Genomic DNA, 20,441 nt, shown 5'->3' with positions numbered 1-20,441 from the left:
ATTTATATTGAGCATTTTTTGTCCAAATTCTTGAGGGACAAATAAGAATTCACACTATACATAGGTAGTACAGCTTAAGAGGGGAGGGGGGGCAGCAGACCTCTCCAGTCACCACACTATCCTGCCAGCAAGCCAGTGCATGGAGTCCAAGTTCAGAAGGATCCAGGATCTGGTAGGAGAGGGACTGAGCAGTCTCTGCACCACCATCAGGGGAGGAAGCAGTGGCAAAGCTGGCAAGGTATGCTGCAGCCATGCAAGGTGGAGGTGCAAAGAGGGCAGCCTGGAGGCCTGGGTATGTGCAGGGGACTGAGAACCCCACACAGGCACAAAGGACCTGCTGGGTTGTGCGGGCCCACGGCCTCAGTAGTTCCTGCCCCACTGCCACAGGTATAGCTATCTCAGGTGCTGTCCCTGACATGGCAAGGAGAAAAAGACTTCCAGGAGAGAGGGAAGGGGTAGCCTTCACAGAGCAGGCGGGAGGGTGGTATGATCTACACATTTACCAGGGGAACATTAGCTCTCCCCAGATGTATCTCTCCTGGCTGAGAGCCGGCCACTATCTCAAGAGGCATTTTCCTGAAACTTTGGGCAAAAAACATGCGTGTGCATTATACGTGGCACACACGTATGACAATGATATATATATCATTATATATGATACCCTAGTAATAGTGCCAATGACCCACTCTCCTTTGGCTATGGTTCCTTTTCTTAAAGTTACAGCAAATTGTTGAGAAAGTTATTGAAAAAAGGCCAACAAGAACATCTTTAGTCAGCAAAAAAATCCTAGATTTCACCAACTATCAGTAAAAATGTCTGGGAAAAAATGATTCATCTGATGCCCTAATGTGCAAATAACTAAAATCATATAATGTTAGTGTCACAAGAAATCTTAAGGGCCCATGAAGTACACAATTCTTGGAAAGCAAGACTCAGAGATGTAAAACAAACTTTACAAGAGAGTACACTATCATGTGAATGTGAGGTCAATCAGGATTCAGATCTAAGTCTTAAAATTCCAAATGCAGTGCTCTTATCTCTACACTACTAAAAGCATAGTCTCTCTCTTTTTTTTTTCTTTTGAGACAGTTTCACAATGTCACCCTCAGTAGAGTTCCATGGTGTCACAGCTCCCAGCAACCTCGAACTCCTGGGCTTAAGCGATTCTCTTGCCTCAGCCTCCCAAGTAGCTGAGACTACAAGTGCCCACTACAACGTCCAGCTATTTTTTTTATTATTATTATTACCGGCTATTTTTTTGTTGCAGTTGTCATTATTGTTTAGCTGGCCAAGGCCAGGTTCAAACTCGCCAGCCTCAGTGTTTGTGGCTGGTACCCTAACCATTGAGCTACGAGCACCAAGCCAAAAAGCATAGTCTCTTAGTTTGCACAATATTTGCCATATTTTATGTGAAAGGAATATATAACACTGGAGATAACATTCAAGGAATAAAATATAATAATTTAAATACCAAACATTTGAGGAAGATGTACAAAGGGGTGATGAAGTCTTGTAAACACTGTAATGATTTGGAAACTTGCATAAAGAGTTTTCTTTCCTAGTCATCTTCTCCTTTGATAGCTTCAGAAAAGGAGAGAGAATCTAGAACCAAATGCAAATATGTTGGTACCTGAGATCACATTGGCAATTCAGTATTGTTGGATAATTAACCTCTTAAAAGATAATTAATCACACCTCATCTCCTTATACTTCTTATGTAAAATTGCTTTCTGTTATTAAATTACATTTTATACAAACTAAAATTTTAAATAAATTACACAATGTTCTTTTGCAAAACCATGCTTTTCTTAACTAGTCTTCTCCTAACCATAGTTAATATTTTGCCGATATGTGGTAAAAGATTTTATAAATCAAGGAAAACCCATAATATAATAAGAACAAGGTAACTCAGCCACCAGACTCTAGGCAACATACACAGGCTTTGACCACACATGCAAAATAATGTGGAGAACTAACACAGTTACTCAAATGGTACAGGTGATTTTGTATTCAATTAAATGACTGAGTAAATTATCCACTTAACACTGCATGTATAAACATGAATCAAAAAAGGCAAGTAGCTAAAACAGAAAAGTACCACTTTAGAAAATGAGAACTCTAATTATAGATGTCTTCAATTTTACATGAGCCTTGAGTTTTATTAATCATGCAGAGTGTGGAGAGAAGACTTTTAAGTCACAAGATTGATAGGAATTGGTACTGAGCTCCCCCACAGAACCAAAACCTTCAAAATGCAAAGTTCTCAGTAAGACCAAAATAGGAAAAAAACTTATCCCTAATAAAAATATAAGAGTAAAATCTGTCTGTCTCAGCTCCCAGCTTGGAAAAAAAAGAGAGAGAGAAAGAGAAAGGAAGAAAGACTACTTCTCCTTATTAGTTATAACCCATAAATCTACATATATGTAAATGTATACAGAATTCAAATCTATACTAAATATGTGGGTTAAGAAAGTAGAAACCAAAAAATTCATTTAAAGTGATATCATATTTGTTAATACTTCTGAAGTGTGTAATAGAAGCAAATATAAATTCTCTTTTAAAAGATTCTCTTGTGTGACTCATTATAAGAGTCCCACAATGTAGATTAACTATATATGAAAGAATATACAAAATATATAAAACACCAAGGACACAAGTTAATACGAGTGAGAATCAGACAAAACCACAAACACAAGATTTAGATCCTCAAGAACTTCATCTACTGGATACCAATCTTGAAACAACTATGGAACATGAGCAAAGAACATGACATCAGGCATATGTTAAGAATCACCAAACAAAACTTCCAAAAGTAAAAAATACCATCACTGACAATTAAAATCTCAATGGACAGGTCAAACTTTAGATTAGATTCAGCTGGATAAAGAATAAGCGAATTATAAAGTAGATGGGGAGAAATTACTAAGAACCAAATAAAGAAAAACATATGAAAAATATAAAGCAATATTTCAGATTGTATATAAGACCAGAACATTGTACCCCTTGATTGCATTAATGTACACAGCTATGATTTAACAATAAAAAAAAGAAAAATATAAAGCAATGTTAAAGAATATAGAGAATACACATAGAATGATAAGGTTTAATATATATCTAATAGAAGCACCCAGAGGGACACTAAAGAGATTAAGAGAGAGAAAATATTCTAAAAGATAATAGAGTAGAATATTACAGAATTGAGGAAAGCCATGCATTCTCAGATTCAGGAAGCACAAAAAACATTAAGACAGAAAAATAAAAAAATACATACATCTAAAAATGTATCATAGTAAATGTAGTAGGTTGAATGGTGGCTCCACAAAAAGACATGTCCATGTCCTACTCTTCAGAAACTATGAGAGTGATCTTATTTGCAGAAAGTATTTGCAGATATAATCAAATTAAGATCTTGAAATGATACATACAGTAACAGATGTGCTTATAAAAGAAAGGAAGAGGGGTGGCGCCTGTGGCTCAGTGAGTAGGGCGCCGGCCCCATATACCGAGGGTGGCGGGTTCAAACCCGGCCCCGGCTAAACTGCAATCAAAAAATAGCCGGGTGTTGTGGCGGGTGCCTGTAGTCCCAGCTACTCGGGAGGCTGAGGCAGGAGAATCGCTTAAGCCCAGGAGTTGGAGGTTGCTGTGAGCTGTGTGATGCCACGGCACTCTACCGAGGGCAATAAAGTGAGACTCTGTCTCTACAAAAAAAAAAAAAGAAAAGAAAAAAAAGAAAGGAAGAGAGATGACATACAGACAAAGAGGTGAAGGCCATGTGAAGACAAAGGCAGAGATTGGAGTTTTGCTGCTGCAAACCAAGGAACACCTAAGATCATTGTTTAAAAAGCAGAAATGCTAACAGAGCACAACAAAGAGTGTGTGTGTGTGTGTGTGTGTGTGTATACACACACTGGTAAGTGAACAAAGAAGGGTGAAAATTTCATAATCTTCTGAAAGGATTCCTAGTTCTATTTTTTAAAACAGAAAAAGGAGGAGAATGAAGAGGAGGAGGAGAAGGAAGAAGAAGAAGTAGTATAATATCTAAGACTGTTATTTTTACTTGGACTAAAATGTAAAGGAATGTTTGGGGGGCTAAGGACAACACATGAGGATGAAAGAAAAATTTCCAAGTCTTTACTTACCTCTGACTTTTTACTGTGCTGTTGTATTTGTAAACTTTTCTTTCCCTTGATATTTGTTCCTCCTGAAAAATCAGAGAACTTTTCTTCTTTACATAGGAATAGTGATGCTTCATACCTAAATTACACAAAAATTGGAATAGCTCCTGAATATTTTTCATTTTTCTTCTTCTTTTCAACTTTTAACTGGAGAAATTTTCAAACACATAAAAAAGTAAAATAACATAATCATCTCTCCATGTACCCATCACCCAGCCTCAGTAATGGCCAGTTCTATTCCATCTATATCCCCATCCCTTATTATTTTTGAAATAAACTCTAATGTCATATTATTTCATCTGTAAAGATTTTGATATACACCTCTATAAGGTATTTCTTCTTTTAAAAAATTTAAAACAACATTACAACTAAAAAAATTAACAATAATTTCTTTTTTTTTGAGACAGAGTCTTACCCTCGGTAGAATGCCGTGACATCAAAGCTCACAGCAACCTCCAACTCTTGGGCTTCAGCAATTCTCTTGCCTCAGCCTCCTAAGCAGCTGGGAGTACAGGTGCCCACCAAAACACCTGGCCATTTTCTTGTTGCAGTTGTCATTGTTGTTTAGCTAGCTGGGGCCGGGCTCGAACCCGCCAGCCTCCGTGCATGTGGTTGGCACCCTAACCACTGTGCTACAGGTGCCGAGACAATAATTTCTTAATATCATCAAATATACAGGCAGTGCTCTAATTTCCAGTTGTCTCACAAATGTCCTAACTTTTTTTAACATTTTGCATCAGGATTCAGTAACACCCCCACATTATGGCTTGTTATTATGTCTTTTTAAATGTCTTTTCATCCATAGATTCTCCTTCCATATCATTTCTTATTATTATTATTATTACCATGTCATTTGTCTTGCAGATTTTCTACAGTATGAATCTTGTTGATTATATTATTATGGTTGTAGGATTCTAGCAGCTTGGTCATATGAACTTTCAATATTGGGGGCAAGAGATGAAAACACACTATATAGATGTTTTTTCATCAGGAAGCACATGATGTCCAGTTGGCTCTCTATTTGTGGTATTAGCAGCTATTTAGACATAACTAGTTTCGGTAAATCATCAGGGAAATCAAATATTTATATTACAAATCCGTCATTCCTTCTTCACTCATTAGCTAGAGTATTTCTTTTCTTTTTCTCTTTCTTTTTTTCTTTATCAAAATAAGGGTCTTGCTATGTTCTCCAGGTTGGAATGCAGTGACTATTCACAGACACAGTCATGACACACTACAACCTCAAACTACTAGACTCAAGTGACTCTACCACCTCAACTGCTTAGTAACTGTGACTATGGGTGCACAACATTGCACCTGGTTGCTAGAATATTTCTACAGAGAGAAACTTTCTTTCATATACTAATAGGTTACATTTACATATCATCTTAAAAGCATAGACTTAAATATATTTGATGGAGTTTAATTTCCTGAAATTATTATTCTTATTGATGCTCCAATTTTCTCATTTTTGGTGGGAAATGGTGGGAGCCTCTTCATGTAGGCTCTTGAGTACTTCTGACGCATCTCTGGCAGCAGCCCTTCTGTTAGTTTCTTTACTTATCTCTGGAAGATAATATGTTTCAGGTTTCTCTGTACATTTCCTCTTTAGACACATAATCAGCCATTTCTCAATAAGCCTTATATTTATTTTTATTTTGAGATAGGGTCTCACTCTGTTGCCTAAGCTGGTGTTCACTGGTGTAATCATAGCTCACTATAACTCAAATTCCTAGGCTCAAGTGATCCTTCTGCCCCAGCCTCCCAAAGTGCTGGGATTACAGGCATGAGCCACCATGCCCAGCTCAAAAAGCCTTTTAATAATAAATGGTATTTCAAGACTAAAGTCTGGGTACTAGATGCTGACTGCCTTTTAATCACTATCCTTACTTTTTTTTTTGAGACAGAGCCTCAAGCTGTCGCCCTGGGTAGAGTACCGTGGCATCACAGCTCACAGCAAACTCCATCTTCTGGGCTCAAGCAATTCTCCTGCCTCCGCCTCCCAAGTAGCTGGGACTACAGGCACCTGCCATAACTCCTGGCTATTTGTTTTTTTTTTTTTGGTTGCAGCCGTCATTGTTGTTTGGTGGGCCCGGGCTGGATTCGAACCCACCAGCTCAGGTGTATGTGGCTGGTGCCTTAGCCACTTAAGACACAGGCGCCAAGCCACTATCCTGCTTTCTTATTGCTTAGTTTGCTCCTCTTTCTCCTTTTTGCTCTTCTGCTTATTGGACTGTCAAGAATTTTTATAATACAAATAGCCCATAAACTATACACAACAAGATGAATACAATTAGCCTGAATTAAATTTGAAAGGTGAAGTCCCATACTCTTGGAAACTGCATACTTCACTTCAGGTAATCCAGGGTCTATCTAAATTTCAAGGACAACTCTTAACAGAGCAATGACTAACTAGACTGTATTGAGAAATAAAAATAAATTCTAAGCCCCCCAACTGTCTGAATGCACCCTCTCTTACCAAAGGGAACCCCAAAGAAACCTTAAAACTAAAATCCCAGACATGATGGGATGGGAGGTCAGGCATGCCTTGTACTTTGTCCCTCAATAATTGCTATTAGGCTTTCTTCCCTAAGGGTTAAACAAAACCAGCCCTTTGGAAAGACTTGCTCCACTGCTAACTTCAACCAGCTCCTCTCTTTTGCAGTTTCAACACAACTGACCAGCAATCCTTTCTGATCAGAGATCACTAACCACAGAGTAGTTCTAGCCAGTCTATAAAGACTATGTACAAAAGGCCTTTGTGTCCTCTGCTTCACCTTTTGATGTCAGGGGATTGAAAACTCCACTCTCAGATCATACCAACAGAGCCATTTTTTGAACATATAACCCTGAAGTGGCATGGAGTCAGCGTCTCCTTTCATAAACATTCACGACTCCTCCTATAGCTTATTAAATATGTGTATTCAGCCACCCTGCTCAGCATAAATTCCTGTTCCCTTTACCCCTCCCTCAAAGTGCTTGCTCTCAGTTTCTGCCCATAGCAATGGTTCCCAACCTGTCAGAATGGCCGCCTGCCGACTGCAACCCTTTATGAAAAATAAAGCTCTCTTTTCCAGATTTATGAACCTCATCTCATTTATGAACCTCATCATGTATCTACAACAGGTTTAGGTACACTTAAGTAAAATTGTAAAATAAGGAACATTTTTATTACACATGCCACTCCCTTTCCTTAACAGGTACCTTGCCTTTATTAATTCAAATTTATTTATTTATTTTAAAATTGACAAATAATATGTTACATATTTATTGTGGTTTTAAATTATTTTTAATTAACAAAAAATAAAATTATATGTACTTATTATGTACCTCACCCTTTTGATACTCTTTTTCTTTAAATCTAATCTCCCAAATACCTATCCTGTGAACCCCATTATCCTGCTTTTCACCCTCCTGAAGCTGCCCTATGATCAATCCCCTCTGCCATCCTCTAGCCTTAAAGGAAATGACTTTCTTTTTTTTTTTTTTTTATTGTTGGGGATTCATTGAGGGGGGGAAATGACTTTCTACTATTTTGATTATGCCCACAGTCTAAAATACATTTTCTGGTGAGATGCAGCATATATATACAGAAAGAGAGGAAAAGAGAATGATAATGGAAACGATTTCACAAAACATTACTTATTACTATGTGAAATGCACTCTAACTCTAATGTATTTCTTTAAAAAACAAAATAGTAGTGACCTCCTAAGCTGATTTTTTGAAACATCCGTAGATCACACCCTATAGTCTACTGCTACTGTATAATCCCCTGCCCAAGTAAATCTTTCTTGAAACTGAGTCATGTAATTATGGCTTCCACTCCACTACATGATTTTGATCTTTCAACTTTAAAAAAAAAAAAAAATGAGGCTCAGCGGCTGTAACTCAAGTGGCTAAGGTGCCAGCCACATACACCAAAGCTGGTAGGTTCAAATCCAGACCAGGCCTGCCAAACAACAATGACAACTACAACCAAAAAATAACCAGCCATTGTGGTGGGCGCCTGTAGTCCCAGCTACTTGGGAGGCTGAGGCAAGAGAATCGCTTAAGCCCAGGAGTTGGAGGTTGCTATAAGCTGTGATGCCAGGGCACGGTGACAGCTTGAAGCTCTGTCTCAAAAAAAAAAAAAGTAAGAAAGAAAAGAAACTTTTTACCTGAAGAATGCTAAGTCCCCTTTAAATTGTCAAACCCAAACAGGCATTGAAATGATACATACCCAGTGTAACAGTTATATCTCACTCCCTCCTTGAACTAAATAATTATTTCAAAACAGCCTGTTATATGGACTCCTAGATTGAGCATCAGCACCAAGTAACCACAAATTAACCTAACAATGCCATACACTAGAAACCATTACTCATACACTATAGTTCCATAATGTATAGCTAATCATTAATCAACCTTATTTCTATCAACCAATAAGAATTTCTGAAAAATAACTTTGATAATTGTCCCCTCTCCCGATTCAGCCTTTTTTATTTAAAAACTTCAGCCTCATCTTCTTTCTCCAGAGCACCTCCCAGTCTTCAACCTTGGCTCCTAGGGTACAGTCTTCAACCTTGGCTCAAATCAACTCTCTATATTAATTTTGCCTCAGTTTCTTTACTTAGATTGACACAAGAATAAATGTGTCAATAAATTTTTAGTTATTGCCTCAAACATTTTATAGAACAAGGATGAATTGTTACAAATAAGCAAAAACATTTGTCCTGTACCCCATTCTTTTGGAGCATGTGTCTACCAAAGTGTTAACCTATTTTAACAATGCTAATGAAAGAAGGTAAAGGAACACTACCACCGTCACCTTTTCCTTCCTAGATAACATGTTTTATTATAGTCTTCTAGAAATAATTGCCTTGCTTTTGTCATCTAATAAAAATTAATAGTGATTAAAATGTGAGGAAAGTAAAAGGGAAACAAAGGCTATGATAGGTAGAAGAGATTTTGGTTCCAGTGTGTCTTCAATCACAATGTGCAGGTAATTTCCACCTTTACCAAGTTAGGATCAGCATTTCGTTGGAGAAAGATAAAGTAAGATATGCCCTGAACTTGGAGGCTTTCCTCTTTCCAATAATTTTTTTCTTTTTTAGTCATTTTATAAATACTAAAAATACAAATGGAGTATTTCTCCTAGTTGCATATGAAATGCTAGACCTTTTTCTGTTACTAACAAAAGGCAAGTAGGCAATACACTACATAAGAACTGCCAAAGGATTCAAATAGCTTAATTTCGTGGAAAACACAAATCCAAGCCCAGAGAGAAGAAACCTTCTGTTTCCTTCTTACTTCCCCTTAAGACAAACTTATAGGCTTCCATATGGTTGTGAGAGAAGTAAGAAACAACTGTAGGAATAGCTATTTAGGAGTTTAAACTATGCTCCTGAAACAACAGCCACAAATACACATGATCCTACACATGGGATACATTATGGAGAACACAAACTACATTTTTTGCTCTCCCTTTTTCTTGTTGTTGTTTCTTGCTTTCATTTTTGTTTTGAAACAGTCACCCTGGCTAACATGTGGTGGTGTCATCATAGCTCTCAGTAACCTCAAGGGATCCTCCTGCCTCAGCCTCCCGAGTAGCTGGGACTATAGGTATATGTCACCACGCAAGACTAATTTTTTTCTATTTTTAGTAGGAACAGGGTCTTGCTCTTGCTCAAGCTGTGTTCAACTCCTGACCTCAAGCAATTCTCCCATCTCAGTCTCTCAGAGTGCTAGGATTTTAAGTGTCAGCCACCGACCGCATCAAGCCCTTTGGCTCTCTTAAATCTGCAAAAGTGTACTTCAATGAATTAAGTTCAGAGTTTTTCACTTACAATTTTTTGTGTTCTAGGCTTGAACCTGTAATTTTGGATGAAATTTTCTTCTCTATTGTTTTAGAACACTTGACATATTTCTTGCTGTCAATATTTCTTGATGGTAAATTGGTTACAAAAGAATTAGAATCATCAACTGATAAGTCAATATTTTCTTCTGCCTAGGGAATGATCAACAGCCACAATCAGGCATGTTCTCTTTGCACATACACATTAAATATGATATTCTGGATCAAATCATTAATTTTAGATCAATATTATTTCTCAAATAGTGCTACCAAAGGAATTTTGTAAAAAAAAGGTTTTATTCGTGACTGCATTATTTCAGATTAAGTACATATTCTAAATACCCAATTTTCCTTTGTGCATTAGGCAGCTATAAGATCCATAGCATTCATGAATATATCTAGCAATTACTGGAATCTGGCTCTTACAGCATCAAGTTGCAAAAGTTTACCACTAGCTTTCTTTGCTCTTTTGTTGTGAAAAATTTGGATTCAATCAAAAAGTCCCACTTAAGGATCTAGAATTCCACACGAGGCCTTAAGGCCACAGGTCTGGAATGATTTCTTGGATAGGACTCTAAAATCACAGGCAACAAAAGCAAAAATAGACAAATGGGATTGCATCAAACTAAAAACCTTCTGCATGGCAAAGGAAACAACCAACAAAGTGAAGAAACAATCTATAGAGAAAAGAGAAAATATCTCCAAGATATATACCTGATGAAAGGTAAATATTCAAAATATATAAGGAAATCAAATAACACAATAGCAATAAAGCAAATAATCTCACTTAAAAATTAGCAAAGGATTTGAATACACATTTCTCAAAAGAAGAGATACAAATGACCAATAAATATATGAAAAAATGCTCCACATCTCTAATCATCAGGGAAATGGAAACTAAAACCATAATGAGGGCCAGGTATAGGGGCTCACGCCTATAATACCAGCATTTTGGGAGGCTAAAGCAGGAGGATCACTTGAGCCCAGGAGTTCAAGGTTACAGTGATCTATGATTGTGCTACTGAACCACACCCCAGCCTGGGTGACAGAATGAAACTTTGTTTCTAACAACAACAAAAAAACCCCACAAGATATCACCTCATACCTGTTAGAATGGCTGTTACCAAAACAGAGGAAAGATAATAAGTTTTGGCAAAGATGTGGGGAAAAAGGAATCCTTGTTTACTGCTGGTAGAAATGTAAATTAGTAAAGACATTTTAGAAAACAGGTAGGGGGAAGGTGAGGAACCTAAAAAAACAGAGAGGCATAGAAACCTGTTAAGCCAAAGGCTGGGTGAATGGAAATAGTCAAATAGTTAGTAGAAACTAACAGAGAAGAAAAAGAAAGGAAAGAATCTCTGAAAGCCTATGGCTAAAGGTAAACCATCCATTAAGTATAAATTATATAGACTACGGAAAACAAACTCGTATGATATTTTAATATTAACTTTTTAAGAAATCATCTTCAAAATCAGTTTACAAGTGCAAAATTAACCAAGTACTGGGTATAAAACAGTGGAAAAAATTTTTAAATATATATGATATAAAGCACATATCTCAGTACCTATCAAGAATCACTGAAATTATTTTTTTAGATTTTGTCTCACATGGCAGCATCAGATCAAGATTAATTTGAAGGATTAGGACTCTCAATTCGCAGTGATGAATTTTACCTGAAACCTGTACTCCCAGAAAACTGAAAGTTAATGCGATCTTCCCACCTTTTTATGTTCTACAAAACAGCTTACTGCAAACTACCCCTCCTCATATGAGGATAAGACTCATAAACACCCCCTCTTATCATTACTTATGTCATTACTTTTGACAATCCCAGACACAGACTATCAAAATACTCTTTCTCTCATAAATGATTAGCTGAATTGTTTTACCCTCACTGAAAATCAGAACAAAATAGCCTGGCCTCATGCTAAAATATCCTATTCATCTAATCATACTACTCTTTCATCCCACTTACCCACACCTGGTTTCCAGCCTTACTCCTCTCAACAAAAAAAAACCCCTGTTGCCTAACCCTTGAGATGTTGGCAAATCTTATGATCATAGCATTATCTCCACTGCAATGGTCCCACTCCTATTTCAGTACTCTTTTTTCTCTTGCAAAAATTGTTTTGAATAATGTCTCTCTTTACTGTCCAGATTTGTCTTTACTTGACAGATTTTGTTTTATTTGACTAGCCAAAAGAGAGGGGAATGGAAAATCTATAAGGAAAAAGGGGCATAAAAACCTGAAGCACAGATGGAGAAATTGGTATCTTTTATATTTTCTTTTGGTTTGGCTCCACATCATTAATTACATTATCTGCAACCTCTCACCTAAGTTTAATTCTTTGATATCCTGAGAAATTATCCAGGACCTTACCACTGAAAATACGCTCTTCATACACCACAAAAGATCTCTTGGTGTTACATGGGTTGCCGGGATGAGAGTCCTATCTGTCCACTGAGCCCAAATGTCATTACAGTTATTAAACAGGTTCCTTATGGCTTTATTTCTCTATGAATTATGACTGTGAGATAATGTAAACTAGAAACTGTTAATGAATAAATACCTGGCAGAATAAATGTACTTCAGTTTCCATCTTTCTGTTCAGAGGTAAATTCTGCCCTTGAGAACTCAAAGGCCTTGATGAACAAGTGTGAATGGGCAATGACACAAAAGGATTTCCTGCCCAAAAAAGAGAAAGAAAATATCACATGCTTTCTTAGGAACCTTAAGTACTTATATTACCTACCTAAACTTACCTCTTTATTGAAAACTCACTTAGGGTATAATAAGTAATAAATTTCACCAACACAGCATGTGAACCAAAGCTAGAAAAAGCAGTCAGGAGATCATAAATCACAGATCATCCAGTTCCCTAACTGTACCGTTTGCAGTTTAAGGAGAAATAATGAAATCCTTTTTGAAATAAGAAATCCAATTATATTATTTATTCAAATAAACCGTGAGAAGCAGAATTGCTGAAAAAGTAGTAATCACTCATGTTATTAAATGCTTACTGTTGCTAGCCACTATGATAAACACTTTGACATGAATTATTTCATTTATTCCTCACAACTACCCTCTAAGAAACTGTCACTGTTGGTCAGATGCAGTGGTTCACACCTATAATCCCAGCACTTTGAGAAGCTGAGGAGGGAAAATCACTTGAGACCAGGAGTTCAAGACCAGACTGGGAACATAGCAAGATCCTCTCTTCAAAAAAAATTAAATTAGAATTAAAGAAATTATCAACCCTATTTTACAGATGGGGAAAATAAAGACTTGATGAGATCAAGTTACCCAAGGTCACATAGCCAACAAATAATGGAGTCAGAATTTTGAATTCAAGCAATCTAATTCCAACCCCATTCTATTCACCATCATACAACATTGCCTCGCAATGCAATACTGTAAGCAAAAAAATGCTTTACCCTGGTTTAAGACCAAAGATTTTCACATTATGTAAATGCAGTAACAAATACTTTCCTAAAACTTTCACAATGTTTTTTACTCATAACCAAGTCACATTTGATGAGCTGTTTATTACAGTGCTAGCTATACTATTTACATTGCTAGTTGCAATCATCAGTGTCTTTTTCATTTTGTAAAGTTTAACTACAAGTATTAATATTGCGTCTAATGGAAAAACAGTTCTGTAAAATCATTTATATTTATTTCTGATATATGTTACAGTAATTATTTTTGAATGTGGCGTGTCCAACATTCCTGGAGTTCAAAATAAGTTAAAAATAAAACTTAATTGTATACCCATCTCAGAAGACATCAGACATCTGTAGGTCTCTGCAGCAACCCATTCTATGTAACCACTCCAGATCTTCGCTAACCAATTCAATCTCTAAACTACTTTCCATAGTACTATCTTTTTTTTTTTTTGAGACAGTCTCACTATGTCGCCCTTGGTAGAGTGCCATAGTGTCACAGCTCACAGCAACTTCAAACTCTTGGGCTTAAGAGATTCTCTTGCCTCAGGTGCCCACCACAATGCCCAGCTATTTTTCCGTTGCAATTGTCATTTTTGTTTAGCTGGCCCTTGGTGTATGTGGCTGGCGCCTTAACCACTATGCTATGGGCACCGAGCTCATGGTACTATCTTCATTGTTCTTATTGTCTTCATCAGTCAACTAATATTAATCATTTGCTTTGTATTTTTATTTTTCACATGTAGAGTATTGGGTCAACTATAGCCTAAATTTCTAAAGAACTAGGACTGGTAACTTAGTCTTAAAATTATTTCTCACAGTATCAAGCATAACGTGTGAGTGTGTATTGTTCAAGAAAAGGAATAAAGGAGGGAAGAAAGGAATTAAGGGAGAAAGGAAGAGAAGGAAGGATAAATGAATGAATGACCACTCTATTAAACTATTCACCAGGATTTCTTAAGTCATCAAAGTACCTAACTCAGCAGAGTTGGCATGATTTAAATAAACCTTGAAAAGATTGCAATTTACTAATCTGATTACCAAAAAAATGGCAGATTTAATTTTATGGATAAATCACATACAAGCCTCTCCAAAATAAGAGGGAAAAAAATAACATAGGATGTCTCTTCCCCATAACTCTGACAATAGAATTATTTCTCAACCCTTTCATCCCATGATGTATCTATGAATTTTCAGGTACCAATCAAGAAAAATGGATGGAGATACATCCCTCATCTCCAAGCATCTTTCCATTCATCTCTCCACACATGAATTTAACATATATGTATTGTATGCCTACTATGAGTTGCTAGGCTCTCTTCCAGGCTCTGGAAAGAAATAGCAAAATCTGACCTCATAGAGCTTACATTCTTCTAGTTGGAAAGAGAGATGATAAAATGGAAAAATAAGTAAAAAGTAGATTGTACGTTACCTGTAACAGGCACCAACAAAAAAAAAAAGCAAAAGGGAAGGGAATATTAAGTGTGATAGGTGGCCAAGATAGACCAGACTGAGAGGGAGAGTTCTGAACACATAACTGAAGGAACTAGAGAGCCGCTGATTAATATCTTAAAGAATATTACAGAGAGAAAAGGCACTGAGGCAAGAAGTAGCCTGAAGGTTCAGGAACAGTAGGAAGGCCCATGAGGCTGAAACACAGACAGCAAAAGGAGAGGAGATCAGAGAGGTTAAGGGAGGAAGACAGATCATGGAGACCCCTAGTAAGAACTTTTGCTTGTACTCTGAAGGTGTGGGAAGCATTGCAGAGTTCTGAGCAGAGGAATGACATGATCTGAAGTCCTTTCTGAAGAGAGTACAAGAGAACCGGGGAGAGAAACAAGACAGCCAGCGGAGCTGGCTCTCCCCAGTAGTTATGTTGTAAAAGCAACAAGAAAAGTTAAGGTAGCAGCTGGAAGGAAAATGGAGTCGTCAGCGTTTACGAGAAGAAAAATGAGGTTATGTTCACTGAGAAGTGACTCCACAGGACATCCCTTCACAGAGTACTTAGTCTTCTTCCCTCTCACACCACCCTTCCCTCACGAGCCGCCCCCTCACTCATTTTCCCGCTTTCCCTATTAACGGAGTGCAAACGCCCATTAATAGCAATTTCACTCACGTCACTGCGGCTACCGCAGCAAAGAACTCTCAGTCATCACCCATCAAATACTGAGCGACCGGTCGCCTCAGCCACAGCCAGCGGGGTCACAGGCTCGTGCTGAGGCGGCCGGCCTCTCAGTGTTTGCTAAACAAACTCCTCGGCCTCCTCACTCGGTCGCTTCACTCTTCTTTCTGGAACCTTCCTTCACCCAGCTCCATACCGGTTCCCCTTTGTTACTCTGTTCTACCGTGTTGCATTCTCAGCTGTCAGCTTCCCTTCGCGTCTCCTCCTTAAGTCTCGTCTCTCCTCCCTGCCCATGACCCCTAGGGGTCCCACTACCAGACTGCCGGTAGTCCCTTCCTTCCTCTCTCCCTCCCTCTGTCTGTCTCTCTTTCCCTCAGTCTACAGCGCCCGCGCTCTCAGCAGTCGCCTGGACCTCGTCCCCGGGCCGCGCCACACCGGCTCCACCAGTGTCCGGCTCCTGCGCAAGCGCGGCCCCGCCCCGCGGTCACCTGACCAAGCCTGACGCTCCGCCCACACGGCCGCCGGCGTGGGGCGGGCGCCAGACCCCGGCGGGCGAGCCAGCTCTTCAGCTGTCTCCGCCCCAGAGCTCTGAGGCGCGGGAAGCTGCTGAACTCAGCGGCGCCTCCGCGCCGACCTTACAGCCAGGCGGTCACGTTCGGCCGCGCCACCTCATAAGGGCCGGTGACCTCACCGCGCGCCATGGACGCGCGGGGCGCGCTCCTGTCCGCGCTTCTTCCTCCCGGCGCCGGTTTCACTCTCCTGCCTGCGCTCTCTCTAATCTTCCTGCTGCTCAGTTCATTCTCGGGTACGCTGTCTCCTGGGTCTGACCCCAATTCAATTTTGCGTTCGATCCATCCCTTGAATGCGTCCGCCCACCCTTCTAACTCATTCCATCCTTGGTTTCTGCAGCTCAATAAGGGGCGGCAGGTCAGGGCCGCTCGTCCCAGTATTTTGCTGAAATTAGTCCCAGGCTCCCTTTCAGAATACTAACACTTCCTTGTGGAACAGATAAGTTGGTTCGTTTGTTTGTTTTAACTTTTCTTTGTATCCTGCAGGGGAACTGATTGATGTTGGCAAAAGAAAAAAGGCAAAGCGATTTTTCCTGGATTTCCCCAGATATTGTGGCGCTAAAACGTTGTATAAATTCAGTTTGGTGGAATTGATCATTTTTAGGGCTTGCTAAAGTTTAACTGCCAAATAAAGAGCGTTTTGAAAAATATTTTCCCCAAATGGCCCATGATTTAAAGTACCTTTTCTTTACAAATGTATCTATAAAATTTGTTTACATGGATTAATCCAACAGAATTCATTATCTACTTTGTGAACAACATAGATCAATCCAGTTCAAATCCTATGTATTTACTGTATACGCTTAGGGAAATTATGCTGAGTCTCAACTTTCTCATTTTTCCAAAAATGTACATGCAGTGTTCAATAACTGTTGCAGCATTTAATTCCTTCATTAATACTGTGCTGGGGAAGGGGGGAAGGGAGGGGAGGGAGTAGGATGGGCGGAGGAAGGGTAATTGGTGGGACCACACCTAGGGTGCGTTGCCGCACCCTCGGCACCATGCCGCAGTGAGGTGGCGCTGTCCGCGTTGTAAAATGACGGAAAGGAGGTCTGTGCTCCCCGGAGCGAAGCCCCCAGCACCCCCAGTGTGCGCAGCAACAGAAATGTTGCCCAGCATGCTGTTTTTCTATCGCATTAACCTAAGGGTATGGCTTTCTGTTACAGTGTACGTGCATGTTAGACTGAATGTCTGTTTGTCCTGATAAGTAATCAATAAGGTTTTAAAGAATGAACACAATGGTTTACTGATCCAGATATAGCACAAAAAGTATGACTGTGCCAGACTCAGTGGCTCCAAGTAAGCCTGCACAACAGCATGTTCCCACCATGAATGTCAGTGAGCTAAGACAATGCAGGCACAGCAAACAAGACGTTTAAACAAGATGTTCCAACACGACATGCACTATCACCACCTGCAGTAAAACTTTACTTAGAAAAACATCTTACTTCACTAATTTTCATATGTAATACAAATCAATAGAGTAGTTTAATGTTTAACAAACAATCAATTATAAATCAAAGTATAATTACTAATAAGAGTAAAAATATATAGAAAATATATATAGAAGTAGTCAAGCATTATACATAAAGGAATATATCAAGCTGTTTTAAAAATAAAATCGTAAGAAACTGAAAAGAGTTACAGAACTGAGAGAAGTTGCAAACCTTGACATTCCTGAGAAAAGAGGGAGTAAGCAGGTGTTACTGATAAACCACCTCCCTCCGGAGAGCAAAACCTTGAAAACATGTAATGCATGATAAACCGCATATGCAGACACAAAGATAATTTATAAGCATAAGCAAAATAAAGATTGCATTGTTTGAACCTTGGAAAGAAAATGTATAAATACCAACATATACTCTCAGTAAATTTTGCAGCTGCATGCTTCACTAAGTGCTGTATGCCAGACTGTCATTCCTGCGTCGACCTTTCAACTTTCCTCGTTTCTTCTCCCTGCTTTCCCTCGGACTGAAATCCACCGGCAGGGCGGTCCGTGGCAGTGCGTCTTACAAGGGTACATGTGAAACTTACTAAATGTAGAATATAAATGTCTTAACACAATAACTAAGAAAATGCCAGGAAGGCTATGTTAACCAGGGTGATGAAAATGTGTCAAATGGTCTATAAAACCAGTGTATGGTGCCCCATGATTGCATTAATGTACACAGCTATGATTTAATAATAATAAAAAAATTTTAAATACTACTGTGCTCATTAATTTCTTAAACCCTGGTTTATAGGCATTTTTAGTACACTCATTGTTATTATGTTACTTATCTTTAATTATAATGATAATTTGTCAATTGACATCATAATTTGTATATATTTATGGACTACAATGTATTTTAATATATGTATACAATATGAAATGACTGAATCAAGATAATGTATCCACCACCTCAGTTTTTGTGGTGAGACATCTAAAATTTATTCACTTAGTAATTTTGAAATATACATTATTATTAATAGCCACCATAGTATGCAATCAATCTCAAAAACTTATTCCTCTTGTCTAACTGAACTTTGTGTCCTTTGAACAGGATTTCCCCATACCTCTCTTCCATTCTTTCCCCACCCTGGCAGGTTCTGGTATCCACTCTCTACTTCCATGAGTTTGACTTTTTAAGATTCCACATATAAGTGACACCAGTTGGTATTTGTCTTTCTATGCCTGGCTTACTTCACTTAGCATAATCCAAGTTCATCAAATTGTCACAAATGACAGAATTGTCCTTTTTGAGGTTGAATAATATTTCATTGTGTATACATAGTATAAAACATTTTCTTTTTTTTTTTTTTTTACTTTTTTTTTTTGTAGAGACAGAGTCTCACTGTACTGCCCTCGGTAGAGTGCTGTGACATCACAGCTCACAGCAACCTCCAGCTCTTGGGCTTACGCCACCCGAGCAACTGAGACTACAGGCACCCGCCACAATGCCCGGCTATTTTTTGGTTGCAGTTTGGCCGAGGGCGGGTTTGAACTCGCCACCCTTGGTATATGGGGCCAGTGCCCCACTGGCTGAGCCACAGGCGCCACCCTAAAACATTTTCTTTATGCATCCACTGACAGATACAAGTTGATTCCATAGGGTGGCTATGGTGAATAATGTCGCAGTGAACACGGAAGTGCAACTATCTCTTCAACATACTGATTTCAGTTCCTCAGAATGTATACCCAGATTTGGGATTATTGGATCATACAGAACTTCAATTCTTAATTTTTTGTGGAACTTACATTTTGTTTTCTATAGTGGCTGTAGTAACTGACATTCACACTAACAGTGTATAAATGTTCTCTTTTTCTCTACATCCGTGTCAACACTTAACTTTTCATTGTTTGGAGACTAGCCATTCTAACAAGTGTATCCTAACAGGTATCTGGTGATTTCTCATTGTCATTTTAATTACATTTACATAATAATGATGTTGAATATTTTTTCACAAACCTGTTGGCTATTTGTATGTCTTCTTTTGAGAAATGTCTGTTCAAACTCTTTGCCCACTTTTTAATCGGGTTACTTGTTTTCTTGCTATTGGGTTGAGTTCTTTAATATTTTAGACCTTATCACATTTATAGTTTGCAAATATTTTCTATCTGGGTTGTTGCCTTCACTTTGAAGAAGCTGTTTATTAATAGTTTGATGCAATCTCATTTGTCTATTTTTGCTTTTGTTGCCTGTGTTGTTGAGATTATGTCTAAAACATTCGTGCCCAAATCATTGTGCCAGTTTTTCTGTGTCTTCTAGTAGTTTTAGGTCTTATATTTAAGTCTTTAGTCCATTTTGAGTTGAATTTTGTATTCTTCTGCCTATGGATAACCAGTTTTTTTAACACCTTTTATTAAAGAAATTGTCTTTTTCCCATTGTGTGTTCTTGACACCTTTGTCAAAAATCAATTATCTGTAAATGCATGAATTTATTTTCTGAGCCGTCTGTTCTGTTGGTCAATATGTTTATATGCTAATACCATGCTATTTTGATTACTATAGCTTTGTAGTATATTCCAAAGTCAGGTAGTGTGATACCTTTGGCTTTGTTCCTTTTGCTCAAGATTGCTTTGGCTATTTGGGTTCTTTTACCCGGTTCCATACAAGTTTTAGGATTTTCCATTTCCATGAAAAATGACATTGAATTTTGACAGAGACTGCATTGAATCTATAGATTGCTTGGGTTAGTAAGGATATTTTAACTACATTAATTCTTCCAATGGATAAACATGGCATATCTTTTCATTTATTTGTGTTTTCTTCAATTTTGTTCATCAATGTTTATGGTTTTCATTATGTACTGATCT

General features: G+C 38.2%; 1 protein-coding gene across 1 annotated transcript in view; it reads right to left on the bottom strand.

The window, feature by feature from the left end:
* EFCAB13 (EF-hand calcium binding domain 13) overlaps positions 1–14,281 on the bottom strand; it is a 135,243-nt gene extending 120,962 nt beyond the window's left edge. The window contains exons 1-5 of the mRNA XM_053570499.1: positions 13,782–14,281; positions 12,580–12,695; positions 10,002–10,162; positions 4,140–4,254; positions 1,472–1,602 (exon numbers count right to left, since the gene is read on the bottom strand). Coding sequence (XP_053426474.1) covers positions 1,472–1,602; positions 4,140–4,254; positions 10,002–10,162; positions 12,580–12,695; positions 13,782–13,797 — 539 coding nt within the window. The 5' untranslated portion in view covers positions 13,798–14,281. The remainder of the gene's footprint in view (positions 1–1,471; positions 1,603–4,139; positions 4,255–10,001; positions 10,163–12,579; positions 12,696–13,781) is intronic.
* Positions 14,282–20,441: the final 6,160 nt, after the last annotated feature.

This window comes from Nycticebus coucang, chromosome 18, assembly GCF_027406575.1.
Source record: "Nycticebus coucang isolate mNycCou1 chromosome 18, mNycCou1.pri, whole genome shotgun sequence".
Classification (NCBI taxonomy): domain Eukaryota; kingdom Metazoa; phylum Chordata; class Mammalia; order Primates; family Lorisidae; genus Nycticebus; species Nycticebus coucang.
This window is presented reverse-complemented; position numbering and strand designations above follow the sequence as displayed.